At 43.8% G+C, this 20,016-nt stretch overlaps 1 protein-coding gene across 4 annotated transcripts in view; it reads right to left on the bottom strand.

Moving 5' to 3' along the window:
* Positions 1-10,310, bottom strand: part of SMAD3 (SMAD family member 3) — a 75,233-nt gene extending 64,923 nt beyond the window's left edge. For all 4 annotated transcript variants that reach the window (XM_059823611.1, XM_059823610.1, XM_059823613.1 and 1 more), the window contains exon 1: positions 10,105-10,310. In XM_059823611.1, the coding sequence (XP_059679594.1) occupies positions 10,105-10,310 (206 nt within the window). The remainder of the gene's footprint in view (positions 1-10,104) is intronic.
* Between the last annotated feature and the right edge of the window lie 9,706 nt (positions 10,311-20,016).

Raw genomic sequence — 20,016 nt, 5'->3', positions numbered from 1 at the left:
GCAATTGCAACTCTATACATGAACTTTCAGCCTATAGGTCTACCAAACAAGCAAAACCAGATTTGGGAAAAAGCTTCAATGATCAGATGTCTACCTACACACAAGTTATTTATGGCATCTAATTCAGAGCAAAGCTCGAAACAGTTTGCAGACTGCCAGCAGACTTTTACTGGCGACAGAAATCAGCTATAAAGTAGTATTAGCTTTGATAATCAGACAGTGATTATCTACTTTTTAAAAAAATTTACATTTAGTTATTTTGTAAAGCTTGTTTATAATGCAGTGGTTTCAAACAAGCTGGTTTCCACTTTCCACCATTCTAAGTCATCTTCCGCAAAAACTCCACTGCCCATAAAAGAAGAAAAGCCACAGAACTTTGAAAAGAAAACAATAACATCAAACAGGCCAAAAAGATAGTTTTGACTTACGGTGAAGCTTATCTTCAGTAAGTCAGGTAAATTTAGGCCCAGGAAGCAGATATGGAGAAAGATTAGCCAAATCGTATACACGTTTCACCATTCCAAGCCCGTGAAACTCTAACAAAGTAATTAATCTGGGGTCTCCAGAGTTCACTGGAGTTTCATTTGAAGGTTCCAGGCCAACATCAATAACTATTCTAGACCTTTCCTCCAACACACTGCTGACCGTGGGAGAAGAAAGAAAGGATAGCTGCTATTAGCAGACCTTGTGCTCTTCTGAGTTCAAGGCCTATAGTTGTGGGTGGGCTTTATCTAGGCCATGCAAGAGGAAACCCTACTGCTTCCCGTATTTGTATAGCTGTGTAACAGGGAAGGTGGGAAGGGGGCCTAGGGAGAAGCACATTATAAGGGCTTTACCGCTGGTATGCAAGCTGGTTAAAATTGGTTAAAAAAAAAAAAATTAAAAAACCCCACAGTGAGAACAGCCAAATGCCACCTTCTGCACAGACACAGGATCAGGAGCCACTGCCAACGCCAAACCCACTGCCAGTGGTATCTCAGCTACAAAATGTGGAGGGCCTCTGCCAAGCCACACTAGCGCCCATCAGAAAACCCTCAATGAAACACGAGCGAGAACTCCTCCGAAAATTAAATCCTTCGCAGAGAAGTATCATTTTCAACAAACTTCCAGCTAAATCCTGCCTGGCTTCCTGCCAGATTTCCAGCCCAGGGCTAACAAGTCCAGTCTTCGTGGGACTGGAGCCCTCAAGTCTCGCAGCCTCTGCTGGGCAGGCTTCAAGTCCTGCAAAGAAGAACCCACAGAAGCCCCAAAAGCCCTGAATTTGAAAGAGAGAACTGGATAATATTCAACCTACGAACACCTCTATCCTCTGTTTTCAGTCCGCTGCTTTCTTGTGCTGGCCTGATTCTCCTTTCACTTGCATGTAAATCAGAAATAAATTTACTGAAATCCATGTAATTAAACAAATGCAAAAAGAGTGGGAAAAGACTCAGACTCCAGCTGCTTATTAGCCTTTCTTTTACGCAAAGAGTGCTTTTTAAACACTGATGTAATTTTTCAGATACTGTTATACGTGTGCTACAAATTGGCTATGCATCTGACTCAAGGGGAACAACAATTTGTTCAACAAATAATAAGAAGAAAAGTACCTTTCTGTACAGTTCCACATTTATGGAAACCACAGACTTTGTATCTCTATGAAAAAAACCACATCTGGTCTTTCTGAGTATAACAAAATTAAAAGTGTTTGTAGTTGGGTCTTCCCACACAGCAACACTTAAAATCCAGTTATGAAGGGAAACGAAATTTGAGGAAAAAAAGTGTTCTCTAGTTGTTATGTAGATAAAGCAACAACAGTTGCACATTCAACTCAAAAACAAAGAGGCATGCTCATGTTCTACAGCTGTCTTCTACTACGCTCAATATTTTTGTGAACTTTAACTGTTCTACATCTGTGAAGAGTAAGTGAATTTCTCTTTTCATGTTCAAGCAACTAGAACAAGAAGGACAAAGTTTTTCCTCTTTTATTGTGAAAAAGGAGAGTCAGTATCAGCATCCATCATTCAACCACTGCTGGCTGCAACTTCACCACAAAGGAGGAAATTTCTGTATTGACTTCCTTTTTAAAAAAGATTGTGTTATGGCTAATGAATGTCACCAATTCAAAGATAATCTCTGACCTTTCCTATGGCACAATTTGTAAGCAAAAGTTTAATGACGTTTTCAGATTAAATAACTACAAATTATGAAGTGAGCTAAAGATGGTCCACCTAATACCTTGACCCCAAGACTTGCCTTCCTGAGGACCCCGAAGCACGGAGGAAGCGAGGGCCCCAGGCAGACAGACTGACTCTCCTGACATCCTGTCCCGTGCAATCTTCTCTCCATGATTCACAGACCTCACCTTTTGTAAACTGATGCACATTCCTCTGGAGATCGAAAAGCAGATGCTCCCTCACAGGGTTAGGCACATGGCCAGTCTGTGGTGAGTGTGCAGGTGCCCTAGGACAAGGTAGGCACGCACAGATCCCAGTCACACGACTACCTGAAACGTTCAACTTCTTTGCCCTCATAATCTCAGTGCTGAACAGCAAGTGAGCTGTAAAGGTACTTCTAGTGACAAACAAAAGTTATCAAGATCACCTATTCACCTTTCCTAGACTTACACAGGTTACATTTCTAACAGGTAGGTTTTACTGGATTTTTAAGTATGTTCTTTCATGAGGCTCACCAATGAGATTTGTTATTTTGTCATGTCTTCCACATCAACAGCAGCTCCTAATACTTTAAAAATGCAATCAAATTGACTCCTCATGGAATAGCACGATTCTAAACACAAGCAGGATGAAGAATCAAACTCACAAGGAACAACTACCATTTTCTCCCCATGCTTCCTGGTGTCCTTTCCCCAGCGCTGCTCCTATCCACTGACATCTGCTACTTCAGAAGTGCGCTCTTGATGTAAGCAAGGCCAGTATCTGCAATCATTGCTCACGCCGAGTAATGCCTGTTCACGTTCACGTGGAGAGTCTCCACTGTAGAGAAAGGAATGACGGTTCAATACTTGGAGCAATTGCTGGGCCACACAATCCCACAGAGTTCCTGATCTACTCATTTTGAATAGCCTGAAGTCTGTCTGCACCACAAACAGCCATGCAGGATAAAGAAACCTACCTCGTCGCTAAATGAGTGAACTTGGATACCCGAAACAGTGTAGCTACAGCAGCTTAGGTTTAACGGCCTTCTGAGTTGACAATCAAGATTTCCTATTCTGGAGCTCACACAAATCCTGGGTGACCCTCTAAATAACAGGGCATTATTATTTCTTACCTGGCTGGGCTCTTCTGAAGATAAGGGTTACCCTTTTTTTTTTTAATAGGGTTCCTATGACTACGCACAAGTAGTTTATTCCGGCTCACATTTGTGACATATGCTTCTGAAGGATCGAGCCTTTAACACAGAAAGAGCGAGCTCTGGCTTTTTGTTCTGTTTCTACAGAGCCACAGTACCAGTAGCGATCAAACTTTCCTCCTTGCCTAAGGGCAAGTCCCACCACTCTGACAGTGATGGCAAAAGAGATGCCTGAGCAAATGAGGATCAGGTCTAAAAGGCTTCAAAACATCTTTAAAAGCAGTATTAACTGCAACAATTGACACATTATTGTCTCTTCAGTTACAACAGAAAGTTGTGCTACCAGTGAAAAGTACAAGAACCCAATTATTAACAACTTCCTTGTCTTTATGTTTGGACTCCAGTTGCATGTAACAAAATGTAATTAGCAAACATTTGCTGAGCTTGGTGGAGTCAGCCTACTAGAACTACAGTGTCTGGACAAGAACCTCTGCCCCGTCTTTATTCCCCTCACTCCTGTCTGCTCTCTTCACTGCCAATCAACACAATCAGCTTTGGACTGGAAAAAGCTTTTTACACAGCACATCAAGGCAGACAAGGACAAAAGTTAATTAGGACTATTCATAAGCCTTACTGGAAGAGAGTGCTGCATCCCATCCCTGAAAATTTAATTGCACTCAATAGAGGAAAGCTAGAAAAAATAACAATAATAAAAAAATAAAACGCAGAAAAAGATAATTTGGGAATAAAATCTGATTTCAATTTAATTCAAGCACCGTTTGGCCCTATTTATTTCATAAAGTAGTTCATGCAGGATAATGGCATTGTTGTGCATCTAACAGCATTAGAAGCTCCTAATAAATTAACAAGTGAAAATTAATGGCTGCTCAGTCCATTAAATCTTGTTAATTTTATTTTTGTTGCAATAATATAGCGATCACAAGTTTACATTATTAAACCAATATTTATTAGAAGAGCTCATTTTAATTGGATCCCTGATGTGATAATCCTGTACAGTGTGTATTTCTTGATTTCATCAATTTTTTGCATTTATTTCTCATTATATTTAAATGACTGCAATGTTCAGGGTCTTTTCCTAATACTATAAAAGTTAAGCAACCATTTTAAACATTTTATTTCACAAAGATTCAACACTTACTACACAATATAATGAGAATCTTATGAGTCCTTTCAGAAGCTATTTTAAATATTTTAGTCTCCTGAGAAAGGGGGGAAGAAAAAAAGTCAGAGATATGAATATTTGAAAACATCTCAACAAATAGTAAAACACATTTTTTCCCCCTTATCCTATCAATGTTCTATATAAACATTGCTGTCTTGTCTTTCAAGTCAAGAGGAGTTTTACCACCGGTTTTAATGCAAAAATGTTAGCTGGCCTGCACATCTCAGGAAAAAAAACAGAGAGAGAGAGAGACAAAAGGTTTTGAATTGTACTGGCTGCTGACAGAGAGATTGCAAATTTAAGAGATCTTACTAAGGGCTGGTTCTGACATGCTATTCCAGCAGCAACTACTTTGAGGGAAGGGGCTACAACGCTGGACAATGCTTTCTCCCCTGACCTCCCTCCTTTCCCCAGTTCCTTCGTCTCTGCCAACATAACTGAACGCGTAGTCGCTCCCTAACTGATTGTATCAACATTACTGCTTCAGCTTAACAGTAGTGTTTTGGTTTTTAAAATGGCATAGGGTGGACTAGAAGTCAACTATACCTGCCGTTATCCAGGCTAATATAAGAGGCAGTAACTCTGATGCAAGGGTGAGGAGAAGAAGTTGGAGGGGCTGTGGGGAGCAGAAACCTCTGCGCTCAGAGAGGGGGGTTTGACCTTTGGGGAGATGTCAAGGAGGAAGATGAGAAAGGTACTGATGGACAAGTGGGACTGCGGGCAGAAAGTACACCTGACTAAAGGCCTATGTCCACTTACCTTATTTTCACCTTTAGACCTGATCTGCAAAGTCACACTAATGCCACAAAAGCTAGTTACAAACAGATTTGTAATGCGGTGTCTACCCTGCAGCTATCACTGCTACAGCTAAACTAGCTGGCGCGGGTACTGCTAGCAGCACAGCTGTGGCAGCACAAAGGTTAGGACAGGGCTGTAAAAACCTGCCCATAAAGGTAGGTCAGTACATAGGTTAGTGCACACAGTTTTGTAGCAGTAAAATTACCGGCAGCAGGGAGCTAACAAGTATAATGGCAGCTAGACTGTTTGCACACAGGGACTGTACCGTAATCATCTCCAGTGCACCGCCGTTATGCCAATCTAATCTTAAGCACGGACACTCTTAAACAAGTCTGTGCGATATTAAAGCTCCTCACATACAGGGACAGGCCAAACTGAAAACAAGGTAGTTTAAAAATGGCACTAAAAAAATATACAAATTCGTGCGTGGACACATAAAACTATGACTGGCCCTTTGCTTATTACTGAAACCAGATGGGCACCAGTCTCAAAAGAAGAACATACTTCAGTCTTGCAGACAGCCTCTGCCACTTGCTTTATTTACAGTTTTCATGTTTTCCTCGTATCAAGGCAATCCTAAGAACATGGTCAATTCTTGTAAATATTGTGTGGTCAACTACCAACACAACAGAAGGTACACTCACACCCAAGACGTTCCTAAAATGACTTACGTATTATCCCTGGTTTTCCCCACCAAAATGTAAATCATTTAAGGAACACCTCGTTCAGCTGCTTTTAAGAAGTAAATGTGCCATGTTTCCATTTCAGCTGGTACATTCTATCCTTATCAGATGATTTCCACAAGAAATAACACCCACCTCTCCTCAAAACTATTTTCTAAATTAAAAAAACCCACCACTTAAAAGAAGGTGTTCCTTACATACAAGAACCCTGGCTCCCCTAAAACTACTGGTGATACAAAAAATAAATAAATACAGTAATAGGTTCAAAAGAAAAATATGCATATGAAAATATTACAAAATGTTGTGAGAATTATGTCTTAATATATGTAGTATCACCAAAGCTCTTGAAACAAAGCATTTACTATCTCACCCCATATCAGCAAGACTTTTACTAAGTGCTGATCACACGTTCCCGGCTTCTGCAGTTCAGACCCCTCTATAGGTTAAGAATGAAACACTCACCACAGTTCAGCATAACACACTTTAATTCTAGGGCAAAATGCTGACAGTTTGTCAGGTGCACAGTACGGCCCCTCTCCAGATCAGGAACAGTATTAGAAACTCATTGCTCTTCTCCCAAGGATGAAACCCATGAGGTTCTGCAGGTATGTAGTAATGTCAGCTGTAGACTTTGCTGCCATCAGATTCCATGCTTACTGTACTCTGGTCTCAGAAGCAAACACAGCCATCAAAAATTCAAAAAATCTGACAGCAGCTGGAGTAGACCTAAGCTTGCTCACAGAGCAAAGCAGAGAGGCCGCAAACTGAAACATCTGGCTGTGCTGGGGTATGTGCTAATGACACACTATCCTCGAGCTTGTCCGAAAAGTGATAAAAATGCCCACCCTGAAAGCTGGGCTTTCAAGATCAGTGCAACTACTACAAAGGACATATTCGAATGTGCAAAAGAACGTGTGCTTTCAACTTGATTGCCCAATACAGTATGAAAAAATGTCTTACTGCCATGCAGACCCAGCTTGCTACAACTCACTAGGTCAGCTCCTGACACCAAAGGCCACCAGCTCAGTGCATAGAGGTTTGAAGGCAGCTCCCTTCGGGAGAAGGATGGGCTTTGGCGGCAGCGTGCCAGACGAGGGAGGGAGGAAGGTCCTCTAAAGACCCATTCTGTCGAGCACCAGTAACCCTGGTGCAAGAAACAATCAGATGTTCTGAGACTAGTAGGTTTTTCAGGTGGAAATTACTTCCTGCTCCAGCAGAAAAAAACAAGAAGGATAAAATCCTGCTCGCAGAGCATTACACGGAAAACCTTGAAAGTCTCTCCAGCCTTTTGCTGCCTGCCACAGGTCCTTCCAACAGAAAACCTGGGGCCTGAGGTGCCTGTCACGTCATCTTACAAATGGAGCACTTGGAAAAGCAAAACACGCTGAACAAATACACAAGCAAATAAACTAGTCGTTGTTTAATAATCCATCAGGAGATAGAATGTAGTGTGGATATTTCCAGTTCCAAGTAGATAAAAATGACAGCAGGAATAAATTCGTTATTCTAATTCCTTAGCCCTACAACAAAAATTAATTTTTTCTTGTTCTTTCTTAAAACAATCCCACCTGATCACTACAAGAATTTGCTGTGTAGCCTTTATTCCCATGAGCAATGTTTCTGCAAAGCTCAAGCACTTTTACATCTGAAACTTGCTTCGTCTCATGGATACAATAGCTAATTTTGGACTTACCCTACTCCTGCTGGGCCAGAGTCATCACTGGCATAGCTCCACTGTAATTCAGTCTACTGGTGCATTACAGACAATGCACAACATGATCTAGTTCTCAGTGATGTTTTTTTCCCCCCCTTTTCCCCCCAACATACTTATTTGACTAAATAGTAAAATGACATGTAGAATTATTTTAAAAACCCCAAACCTAAAACCATACTAAATTTTCTTGCAAGCGCTAATTTCAAGTGACATGATAATCAGATTCACAGATGCATTAGGACAAACAGCACAATCCAGAGGAGAAGACACAGCTCTTAAAGTCACAAGGCCTGGTTACAGTTCCAGCTCTGCCACTGACTTCCAGACAAGCTGTTTCACATTTCCATGCCATTCCCGAATCTCTGATATATAGATACTAACCTCTCAGTACACTGTTGCAGAGCGTCCAGCACAGACTAACCTGACCACACTCATTTGGATCTCTGTAATATACATACTAAACAATAATAAAAGTACATATGAAGTGTCATGTTTAAAAACCAGTGCCAAGGCATAAGGAGCTACCATCAAAATATGCTGACACTTCCCGCATACCAAGGTTTAAGATCTGCAGGACCCAGGCTCTGTGTCATAAGTGAACATGAAATGTTTTAATTTCTGTACAGCTTTCCTTTGATAGAACAAGGTCTAGGAGAAACATTCACTTCTGCACAGTCGGAACAGCCAGGACAATCTCTGGAGGTAATAATATTTATGATTTGTGATACCTGCTTGTGTTGTTACTTATTTTCAAGCTTTAAAATTATTCTTCTAAATTAAAGCATCGTACTCCACCCATCTCTTTGCTTCCTTTGAATCATAAAATACCAAAACCTTCCTCCATTACCTAAACCACCTTGTTTACTAGTAAAAGAAGTACCAAGAGGCTTCACACCCTGCTCCCTAACAGGTCAGCATCAGCTAGACACAATACCCAGGTCAGGTCAGCAGGGCTGCTCAAGTCTTTTTCTTCTTTTGAAATGGTAAGTATTTCAGGAAAGTGGCTTAAAAAGGGTATTATCTATGTGGAAAACACATTGCTTACCAAGAACTTAAAAATATAGGTTTTCAGGCATTTGTATCAGGTGGTAGCTCTACAGGTTTTGATTTCTGCTTCAACTAGGCGAAGCCAGAGTAACTCTAACAAAGGCTGAGAGGTCTGTTTGCATTACTGGCCAAAATCTTAGCCACAGTCACTCACCACCAAAAAGATAAGGAAACTTTATTTTTTCTTTAAAAAACCACTATGCTGTTGGAAGAAAATTTCAGGAGTTCCAGATATGCACATTTCTAAGCTACTTGCTTCACTTTTTCATGCAACAGATGCTGCTTTGTATTAGCTACTGCATATTAAATCATTCTGACAACCAAGAAAGCATACATTTGTTTGCGGAGAGAGAAGCATGAATACACACACACAGAGATATCTTCTCACGCAGAAGGATACAATTATGCAGCATTCAAATATTTGGGATGAACTTTGGCCTTTGTTTAAGAAAAAAAAAGTACCCTCAAACAACAATCAGTAACAGAATCAGCAGTCATCTGGCTGAGCTCACAGAAATCAACAAATCTTCAGCAGTGAAACACTGCTTGTGGCCAGTTATTTGAAAGTTACTTGGAAAATTTTTCTTAGATGGGATACTTATGTGCATGTCCTTTATGATTTATAATGGTCTTATGGATCAATCTTGGAATGGAGGCTAAAAATAAAATCTATGTTAATTCAAAAAATGAAAAAACCAAACAACCCAGTTCTATTCACCCTCACATGCTCTTTTGCACTCCGAACAATCCCCTTCAGCCATGCCATTTGCATTCCCGATCTAAAAAGTAATTCGAAAACATATGCACAGCAGGGCTCTAAATCACCTCTTCAGAGTAATATCTGTCTAGCTAACATGGAAGAAACCAAGCAACCCAAACCAAACCATTTTCCTGATACATTAATCAAAAGAAAATCTTAATGTAACAGTACTAGAGAACACGCTGAAACTTTTGACAATGGGATTATCCGCAATAACTGTAATCCAGAGCGCTTCCAACTTTTTTTTTTTTTTTAATCTCGGCTGGAGACGTATTTTCTCCCCTACATTCCCCTCTTACTTTCTTCCTCTCTTGTTACTAGACAGTAATCCAATTCTGTAGCCAGTTATTTTTTTTTTTTTAAACTATATATAGGGCCAGGATAGAGCATGCAGGAGAGGACTAACACCGCACCGAAGTGCAGCGGGGCTGGAAAGCAAAACAAGCCCTCCACCAGCCTGTGCCTGAGCATGCCGAGTCCCTCGGGGCCAAGCTGCTACCGGAGGCCCTCCGAGCACCCCCGTGCCCGCCCCGGGGGGACCCGCGGCTGCCCCCGCCCCCTCCCGCAGGGCTAACCGGGGCGGGGGGGTGCCCCTCGTTTTGCGTGCTCCCCCCCACCGCCCCCCTACCTGGGGATGGTGATGCACTTGGTGTTGATGTTCTGCGTGGTGATCGCCTTCTCCAGCTCGTCCAGCTGCCCCGTCTTCTTCAGCTTCTTCACCAGGCTCTTCACCGCCTTCTCGCACCATTTCTCCTCCTGCCCGTTCTGCTCCCCTTTCTTCCAGCCCAGGAGCCGCTTGACGATGGGAGGAGTGAAAGGCAGGATGGAGGACATGCTGGCTCGCCCGGGCAGGGCCGGCAGCGCCCCGCCGCTGGCTCCGCGCTCGCCCCGCCGCCCCCCGCGCCGCTCCGCTCCGCGCAGGCCCCGCCGCGCCGCGGGCAGCACAAAGCCCGGCCCCGGGCGGCGGTGGCCTGGCCTGGCCCGGCGCCGCTCCGCTCCGCTCGCCCGCCCGCCCTGCCGGTGCCTCAGCGCCTCGGGCCCGCGGCACCAAACTTTGCCCGGAGTTCGCCGCCTCTCCCCGGCGGCGGCGGCGGCAGCTCCCTCCTCCCCCTCCTGCCCCGCTCTGTGTGCGCGGAGAGGCGCCCACTCCAGCTCATTCCCAGTCTGTCTCTCATGCAAATTGCCTGCTGGCCGCCCCGGCCCGGCTTCCACCCCCTCCTTCCCTCCCAAACACGCTCACTCACGCCGCCGAGGGAGGGCGGGGAGGCGGCCGGCCCGCCGGGAACTCCGCTCCCCCCCCCTCCCCGCCGCCGCCGGCGGCAGCCCCCGCGCTCCCGGCAGAGGCCCCCGCTCCCCGGGCGGGACGGGGCGCTCCCTCCCTCAGCCCCGCTCCAGCGCGGCGCCCCCGCGGCCTTCGCGCCGCGAGCCCCCTGGGAGCGCAGGGCGGGAAGCTCCCCTCAGGGCCGCCGCGGCGGGAAGGAGCGTCCTCGCCCCGCGCCGGGAGACCCGCGGGGGCTCTGCCCGCCCGAGCCGCGTCCCCTCGGCCTCCCCGCGTCCCCTCGGCCTCCCCACAGCGCGCAGTCCCGCCGAGGCAGCGGGTCCCCGGGGGGAGGCCCGCCGGGCGAGTTCGTCCTCCCCGGGGCCGTGGGCTCACAGGGAGGGTCGGCGCGTAGAAGCACAGAAGCGAGCTAAGGAGCCGTGCCTGGGAGAAAGCCCATCGAGGGGAGGCAGCAAAAATAAACACAAGCCACAAAGTCCCCCTCGGTGAGGGGAAGGGTTGGAGGGTCCTCGGGCGGGGTGGGATGGATGCGGCCCCCACCGCGGCTGATTGTGGAAAGGTGGGTTTCCACACAGAGGTGGCCGAGCGCAACTTGGTCAGTCGTGCTCAGACCATCAGCAAGATTTGTTTCAACCCCTTTAATTTACTATTCCATTCCCTCATCTTTCCACCCCGGGCACCAGGTACCCAAATAATTTTTACCCTCTATCAGGCACAGATGACAGTCTGGAGATGTTTACTACCAGACCTGGTCAGACGGAATATTTTTGTCAGAGGAGAGCAGTTTGTTCAGATCTAGGTGTTTTGTAGAGATGCTTCGGTTTTGGCTGACTCAGGGTGGCATCCAGGTAAATTTCCAGTTTCGCACTTTCCATCGCTGGACAGACCGGGCTGCCACACTCCCCAGTCTCTACCATCGCCCCCTCCATGCTGACCGGGAGCCCAGGCCCTAAAAGCCATGTGAATACAAAACATAGCTGCTCAGGGCTCCGGTTCTCTGATAAACCAGCCTGAAATGGTGCCCAGCAGCACGCATGACAGCCTGGCAAGCAGCAAGGAGGCTGGGGGCCACCTGCAGAGTCACCAGGTGCCTCCGCCGGGGCTGGTTCGTGTTTCTGAACTCCAGCTGCTTCACAGCTCCTTGCAACAGCTGCCCAGGAACAAAGGGGTAAAAGCTTTGGGGGATCCGGCTCCCAAATGCTGAGGTTTTGAGCTGAGAGACACTTCCCAGTTTTCTCCATCCTAATAGAAGGGATGATAGCGAGACTGAATTTGGGAAGCCTCCGGGGCTGCTCAGCAGCTCCCAGACACACAGGTTCCTGCCAACTCACATTCTCATATTCCAGGTTCTAGTGCAACCCAGTGGGGAGACTCCTCGAAAGCCGGCATCCAAAAACTTCCCGTGCCTGCGGATTTGGAGGAGCCAGCTGTACAGATTGCCTTGTGGCAAGTTAGGAACCTATGGGTTCAGACAGTGTCTGAGGCTCAGAGGCAACTGGCTTGGCTTTCACAGGGGTTTAAAACAAACAGCGTGTTTTATTCCAAATTGACAGTACCAAATTTTGAAATATCAATATTGGGTACAAAGTAAATACTCCCTTCTTTTTATTTTTTTGTTTCTCCGGCTTTCTCATATTATTCCCCAACATGCATTCCCTGAGTGTCTTGAATTTTGGAGGCTCACCACTAAAATTTGGGAACTTTGCCCTGACCCGGTTTTTGGCTGCCTCCGTTGAGATGCCTGAAGTACAGAGATGTGGAACCCCTGTAGATGATCCCAACATCATTTGAGCAAATAGTTCCTCAATACCTCTAAAACAATGCAAAAAAATTTTGACACTAATTACTCTAAAAGCAGGATGCCCAAATTACTGACTGTTCCTAGTGCCATTGACTTGCTGCATATTTGTGTTTTTCTGGAAAGGCCTAGTTCCTGATAGCTGGTGATTAGTTAAGAATCTGAACTTTCATTTTAAATTATTTTTTTTTTCACAACTTCAGAGAATAACCTGAATACGTGAACCAAGTGAAACTCAGATGGAGAAGTTAAATGCATTTTTTACATAGAAATAAGACCTTATTACAATTTTAAACGTGGTGAAGTTTAAAGTAATCTTTTTCTATTTTCCTAGTTTTTGCCCCAGCACATTTTGCAACTAAAAGAAGCCCAGAAGAAGGCTGAGCCTGAAGGACCTGTCTCAGACCTGGCAAGTCAATGCTGTATCAGGGTGATCTCAGTGGGGACCGTATCCATTTCTTTATAGCTGTTCTGGCTAGAAAATTGTGGGGACTGTTCCATACTTTCTTCGTCCAGAAAGTTTGCAATAATACTCAAATTTCATCTTTACACTCAGAATTCACACTATGACCTTGGTTCAGCAGGGCTTCCAGAATTTTCTGTACATATTCATGGGCTAATCTTCACTCTGTTACAGTCATATCGCAAGTGATCAACTGGGTAAATTTGAATAAGGGGAAGGAGAAGAGCAGCTAAGTGGTTTGCTCGCACTTATACAGTGATTTAGTGGCAAAAGGGTGACTAGAATTTGCTAAACACTAAACCGAACTGAGTCTTGCTTACAATCTCATAAATGAGACATAGGCAGGTAAATCACTGATCTAAACTCTGGGCCACAGCAGCACTGTGAACACTACTAAAAACAAATAAACATTTGGTTTTGGGATGTAGAATAAATTTTTGAGATTAGGGACATTACATGTTATGGAATAGCTTGTGTGCCTGCTGGGGTTACCTGTCAGAATGAACTATTCTATGAAAATATGACTTTCTGAACCCCTAGACAGTAATCCTTTATTTCAGAGAGTTTTGGACAGTCTCATAGTGGAAAAATTAACAGACAGGAAAAGACAGGACCGTCCCAATTTTGCATGGTCTGGATCCGTTCGCTGGTTTACAAAATGTCTGACGTCTTGGAAGCCACCTCTAGGCAGGATAAGTTTATGCATTTATTTGTGATACATTTTTTTCTCTGCGTTTTAAAAATCGTTACCTTTGTATGTTTGTGGCATAGTACAGGTTCAGGGGCTTCACTTACTGCAGTTTGCTCTTACTGAAAAATAAAGAGAGAGATATATATAGTCTGCAGTAATGTGAGAAAACCATATACTTGGTTCATATACTTGAAGAAAAAAACCCATACCCTTTATGGCTATCTTGCATTTCTTAACCTTTTACTTATACACTAGCACCTTAACAATTACTAAAAACCAATCTCTATGTACCTTGTTTATTAATAGGATCAATCAATGAATAGGAACAGAATTTAAACGTTCCTTTCACAAAGAGAAAAATTGGGCTTTGATTCAGGAACAATATAAAATTAGCATGAGAAACAAGAAGGTCTCCTCTGAAGCTCACACACACGCACATGTACCTTTATTAGAAATACTTTTAACAACTTCAGAGACTGGAGAACAGCTTCTGTGCTTTGTGTTATGTTCCCTTTATATCCTTCGAGTAGTGAGAAGGGAGCGAGGGATTTGCGGGCAGACACGAAGCCAGTTCCATCAGCTCCCGCCGCTCTCCCCGACACCCCTTGTGCAGGGGCGTGCTGGAACAGGCGGGCTGGAGGAAGCGTGGCCAGAGCACACTGTTCTCTGGCTACACTCAGCCGACAGTTCTTAGGGGAGCCCGGTGCCTGCTGAAGCAGCTCCCAGGCTGTCTTAACATGCATTTGTGGCTAGTTTGAAAATCAGGGAGTGGTTGAGAACCAGCTTCTAATGTACTGCCCCCATCTCTCACTCACTCACTCACTGAAATATTAAGTATAATTTCCTATGTGGGCACTGCCTGTCTGTGGAAGGGAATTTTACAATGGCACTGACCAAGACAGCTGAGAAGCAGGTAGACAACCTGCGAAGTTCACAGCAGAGAGGGATTTACTAGAGCAGCTAAGAGGGCTGTGACCTCCTCAACCCCATTTGCTCCATGTTACGTTAAAGCAGGAGCCACACTGAAGGGTGAGAGAGGCAGCAGTGAAAATGAGGAGATAGTTTTAAATTGAGTCATATTCATATGTTGTAAATAAGTGCTATGACATTTAACTTTGAATCTATGTCACATACAATATGCATAAATAAGGGAAAGTGTGGGAGCTTTCCTTGGTTAAGGTAATATATATATATGTAGAACAGCATTTATATGCGAGCAAACCTATCTTAATCACTCAGAACAAACCTACAGGAAAATAACTTTTGGGGTGAGTCATGAAAAAAGCAAGGTCATTCTAAGTTAATGTCTTCAGAGTTAACTTCAACACTGTGAAACACACAGCTCAGATAAAGCCTTTCAGGATACAGCAATTATTCTTCTCTACGTATCAGAAAACATACGTATACAATAAAAAGTTGCTTTGTTGAAAAGTCATAATACTTAATACACACAAGCTGATTCACCTGCATGTTCCAAGAGGTTCAGTAGTGTAAAAATCACACAACCACCTCTGACGAAAGGTCTAGTTAAGCCAGAATCCTGTCTGTGACCGTGGCAGTACCTCTTGCCTAAGGAAAAAATACAAGGCAGCAGCATGTCCAGAATGATTCTTCTTCTAATATACTCTCCCAATTTTTGGTGATTGTTTGTGTAGGCACTCCTGAACTGGAGTTGATCTCCCCGGAGAGCCACAGATAGGCCATTCCTACCAAGACCTCTCTGCTTCTGACTTACACATAGGAGTGGCCTCCACTAGACCCCCGCATGCCATCTGGGACACAGAATAGAGGTACTCTAAAGATGAACTGAAATTGTCCAACGAAAATATATTGCCTGTAAGATTCCCTCACTATTTGTTTTACAAACTGGACAGTACCTGGTCCAGGTACCCATACAGGAAGAGAAAGGGCAGTGTTTTGGTTAGGGCAGGTGAGTGCTCTCCTGGGAAACTGGAGTTTTCCCCTCTCTGTCACTGCTCCCACGTGATACGAGGCAACTTCAGCCAAAACGGTGCGTGTTTATCGTGTGCACCTCGCTCTCGGGTGGTCTGGCTGTTCCCCTGGGGTCAGGCCTGCAGCAGGGCACACACAGCTGCACGGGAAGCTGCTGAGAGCTCTGCTTCAGTAAAGCGGGACGTCCTGGTGGTTAGGGTCCTGAAGGACCTCCTTAAAAACACACATCTAGCAGAGTTTTGAAAATGGCAATCCTAATTCTGGTTTTCCCTGGTCATTGAAGGCTTGGCTTTGAAATCTTAATATACCTTATATGGTAACTCTTAACACAGTTTACATGTGTCCAGTAAGTGACGGGAGATGGCAGTCAATAATATGTCAATAATAATGATAGTTCCTTGGTTCATTTTTTTTGTTTCATGAGAGACAATAAAGCATCTTGCTGGGGACACCACAGCATCTTCCCCTGTGCAGCTCTCGGAGGACAGGAGAGGTGTGTGCAGGGACACAAAAGCCTCCAGGGCCTGAGCCCTCAGTTGAACCACAATCACTTGGATGAGGCCTGATCTAATCTTTATAAATGTGTTAACAGCCTGAAATTAATATGCTTTCAATTAACCTGGAGATAAAACTGTCTCCTAGTATAGACATCCACTAGGCTGTGCAGATATCCTGATGGCGTGGAGTGGAGTATTTTCAACACCCGGCTCTGTGAGGCGGCAGCACCTGCAAACGCTCAGCACTGTCCAGACTTTGCATACAAGTAGCTGCTGTCAGGCCGTTCCTCTGTGCAATTGCATACACACACACTTGCCTGTTCCGAGTCTTGCAACCTGAAATTTCGTGTTTTTTCAAGTATGCCATGTGGTTCAAATAAGGTCCAAATTCTCAGTTATAGGGAAGTTTCTCCTTATAAGACATTTCCCTTCTCCGATTGCTAGAGTGACTGGGGTCCATGTAAAATTACACAGATAGTCTCTTGTGGACAAAAAGTACCAGTAAAAAAGCTGCAGCCAGAAAAAAGAAAGGAATAGGCCAGGCCCCAAAGCCCCAAACACAGAGGCTCGTTGCAGGTAACACAAAAACTCCAGCTCCCAGCCACAAGCATTTTATTTGAGACTCTTTTCCTATGTCCATATACGACTGTCTGTCCCTTCTGAATTCCTTGCTGTGTCTACACCCTTTTCTTTGCCAGGGCACATCTGTTAAAGTCTTCATTTTGGCTTTTGAAGTGGGCATTTTATATCCAGCTGAACTTTAAAAAAGATCCTGAGCAAAGGCCTTTAACAAGTAAATATAAATATATTATTTTTATGAATAGGCCCCTGTTTTCACATGTTCCACTTGCAATGGCCTCTTGTCCACAACTGCTGGCATGTCAAACCCTCTATGGGAAGAATACACTTCTGGGGGAATACACTTCTCCTTGTTGTGCACAGGGGAGATTCTCAAAGAACATTTTAACAAAAAAATCTACCCCTGCTGCAGGGGGAAATCTCACCATTGTGCTGCTGCCTTGGGTAGCAGAAATCACCCTGGCCAACGTGCTGGAACTGACCCCCCCAGCACTACAGGGAGATCCTGATGCAGATTCAAACTGCATCTGCTTGCTGTAACATTTGTGCTGAACCTGGGCAGAGCTTGAGGCTGCTTGTAATATACATCCATGCACACACACCCACACCAGAGAACAAATGCTTCGGATCTCAGCCCTGCCTCACCGAAGTCAAGTGGGAGTTCACTAGTTTCAATTACTATAGAGTTTAGCCGGTAATTTTTATGCGGTGACTCCTCTACATTAAAACCAACAGTTAAAGGCTGCTTACTTTTTCATTTTTGAGGTTTACTTAATTAAGAAGTGCCATTACCCTCATTTTTGCTTTAATTCTTCTAACCTGAAATGCAGTTGAGGCCCCACAAAGGGACTGTCATTCTCATCTGAATCAAGAATGCTCTTTAAGGCAGCAGCAGTAAGGAGTGGCGTGGAACTATTTGCCCATGAATAATATGTTAATATTTATACATAGCCTGCTTAGATAAGAAAAACAACTTGAAGATTTATGGGAGAAGCTCTGTATGGCCATGCTTTATGGAGCAACTTTTCAAGCTCCATGTAGAATCCCAAGTGTTGATTTTGCCTCCTGACAGTTTAATGTGTAACCCAAGAAAGTGCATTCTTCAGGAACCAAAAAAAAAAAAGTGTAAAAAAAAAAAAGGAAACCCAAACCACTACACTCTGCCTGCTCGTCTCTTCTGCTGGGGATTTCACTATATTTTGAAGAGAGCACAGTCACATTAATATAGGGATCCTAAAACACAGCTGAACTGGAGAGAGCCCACAAGCTGTGCATGTACATATACGAAAACCTTGGGTTTACTTTTTTCTTTAGTGTTCTTCTGGGTGCTTACTATTGAAAAAAATGGAGCTTTGCTTTTTCATAGAATTTTCATAAAGCTCAAGTCCTACTTAGGCTATAGGAACAGCACAGAAGGGGAAGAGAATCACTAAGAAATGCTCCTGCTCCGTGTGCGTGAGAGGAGGGATGTTTACTCCTTGTTTATTTGTTCTGGGGGGGAAATAAAGTGCTTTGTGTGAGGGCTCTTTGCTAGTGAGGCTGAAACACTCTCAGGGCCCTGCTAAAGCATTGCCAAGTCTGTCAGGAGAGGGGAAAGCAATCTGGGCAGACTGCCCTAAATTAAAACTAAACTCAAATCAAATTCAGTTTAAGCACATAGCATAGTACTTGACATAGAGGCTAAAGGCAGAATTACCAACTAAAGCATTCAAAACTCCTGAGTCAAGACCCCAGCGTATCATCAAACAGGCTTAAAATTTTAGCAATTAAATTAAAATAATAATGCTGTTTCCTTTTTTTCTGCTCTTTTTGCATCTCAAAGGGTTCATGTTTCCTACCTTGTCTTGGCTCACGTAAGAGATGAAATGAAATCAAATGAAGGCTGGGGTTCTGATGCAATTATATGTTTCCGGGAGCTAAGGGCTTTAAGGAATATCACCTGTGTGAGGCTTGCAGTAAACTTGTGAGAGGTAGGAACAGTGCAAAAGAAACCAGAGCTGTGGAGAAAATGCAATTAATTATAAATTTACCTGAGATACCGAACAAATTAAGGAAACCTCAAACGCTGCTTTATTGTAACACATTGGGATCCTACACTGTTTATGCTTTCTTTTAGGATGAGCTAACCAGCAAAATTTGGACCTGTATCAAGATTTCAAACCAAAGCTCAAAGCTGCCTGTGTAAGGCTGCTTGTTGGTTTTGAGATGAGGTTTGGGGAATTTTTTTTATGATAATACCACATCACTGGTTATAAGGCTTTTTGTAATGTATCAAAGAGCAATATTTTCAATATTGATGGTCTTCCCGCCCCACCGGAGTTGGAAGTAGAACTGAAAATCACATGCTTCAGCACTCAGAGAGTGCCTGTGAAGTTAATGGAAGCTAATATAGGCACCTGGGTACAGCTGTGATAGAGATTTTCAAAGGCACATGTGATTTTTATGACCTTACTACCATTTTTTGCCTTTAGAAGTCTCTTTCATAGCTTAACTTCAGACATCTCTTCATGAAAACTCTGTCCTCTGTTTACTTATTAGCACTTATAGATGTCCTTTATAGATTTACCTATTTTAAAGCCACAAATGCTGTGGGTACTGGATAGGGGAGTAAAAAGTAAGGTGGCTAGATATAATTTCAGTTACCTAACATTTATTTGACTTAGTCATGCAGAACTGGATCAGTGCAGCTGATACGGAACGATGATTAAACTAAACCCTGAATCTGTATTCCCATGTGATCACCCTCATTATCTCTGCTATCAAGGTTGATCTGACAAGTAACTTTTATTTAGAATCAGCCATACTTCTTTTCCCCGCCTACCCCAAAGGCACCAGAGTTGTTTGCAGCTCCCCACTTAAAGAAAGTAAAATGTGATTTACGCCTACAGTGCAAAGAAGGAGCTGGGTAAAAGAGAACTGTCGTCTTTATCTTGGGGGCCCTGATCCAAAACCCATCACAGGCAAGAAATCAGGGTTTGTAAAGAGTTTGAAGATCCCTGTGTTAAAAAAGACAGAATGCTATGACTCAGTTATTAAATGTCCATTGATTCCTTGCTTTCTCATATACATTCACATAAAAAAAAATACATGTACGTTTCAGTATTGCTTGTAATATTGCATAAATTGTTATGGCCTAAGCCCAGAACACTTGACCTTTAGTCATGTAGATGAACTGCTAAACATAAGAATATTTTTATAACATGAAGGTACAGAAAATATTAGTAACAATCACTTTAGGCAGAAATTTCACTATGCTATATACTTACAGGATATTGAATGT

Source organism: Gavia stellata, chromosome 13, assembly GCF_030936135.1.
Source record: "Gavia stellata isolate bGavSte3 chromosome 13, bGavSte3.hap2, whole genome shotgun sequence".
Taxonomy (NCBI): domain Eukaryota; kingdom Metazoa; phylum Chordata; class Aves; order Gaviiformes; family Gaviidae; genus Gavia; species Gavia stellata.
This window is presented reverse-complemented; position numbering and strand designations above follow the sequence as displayed.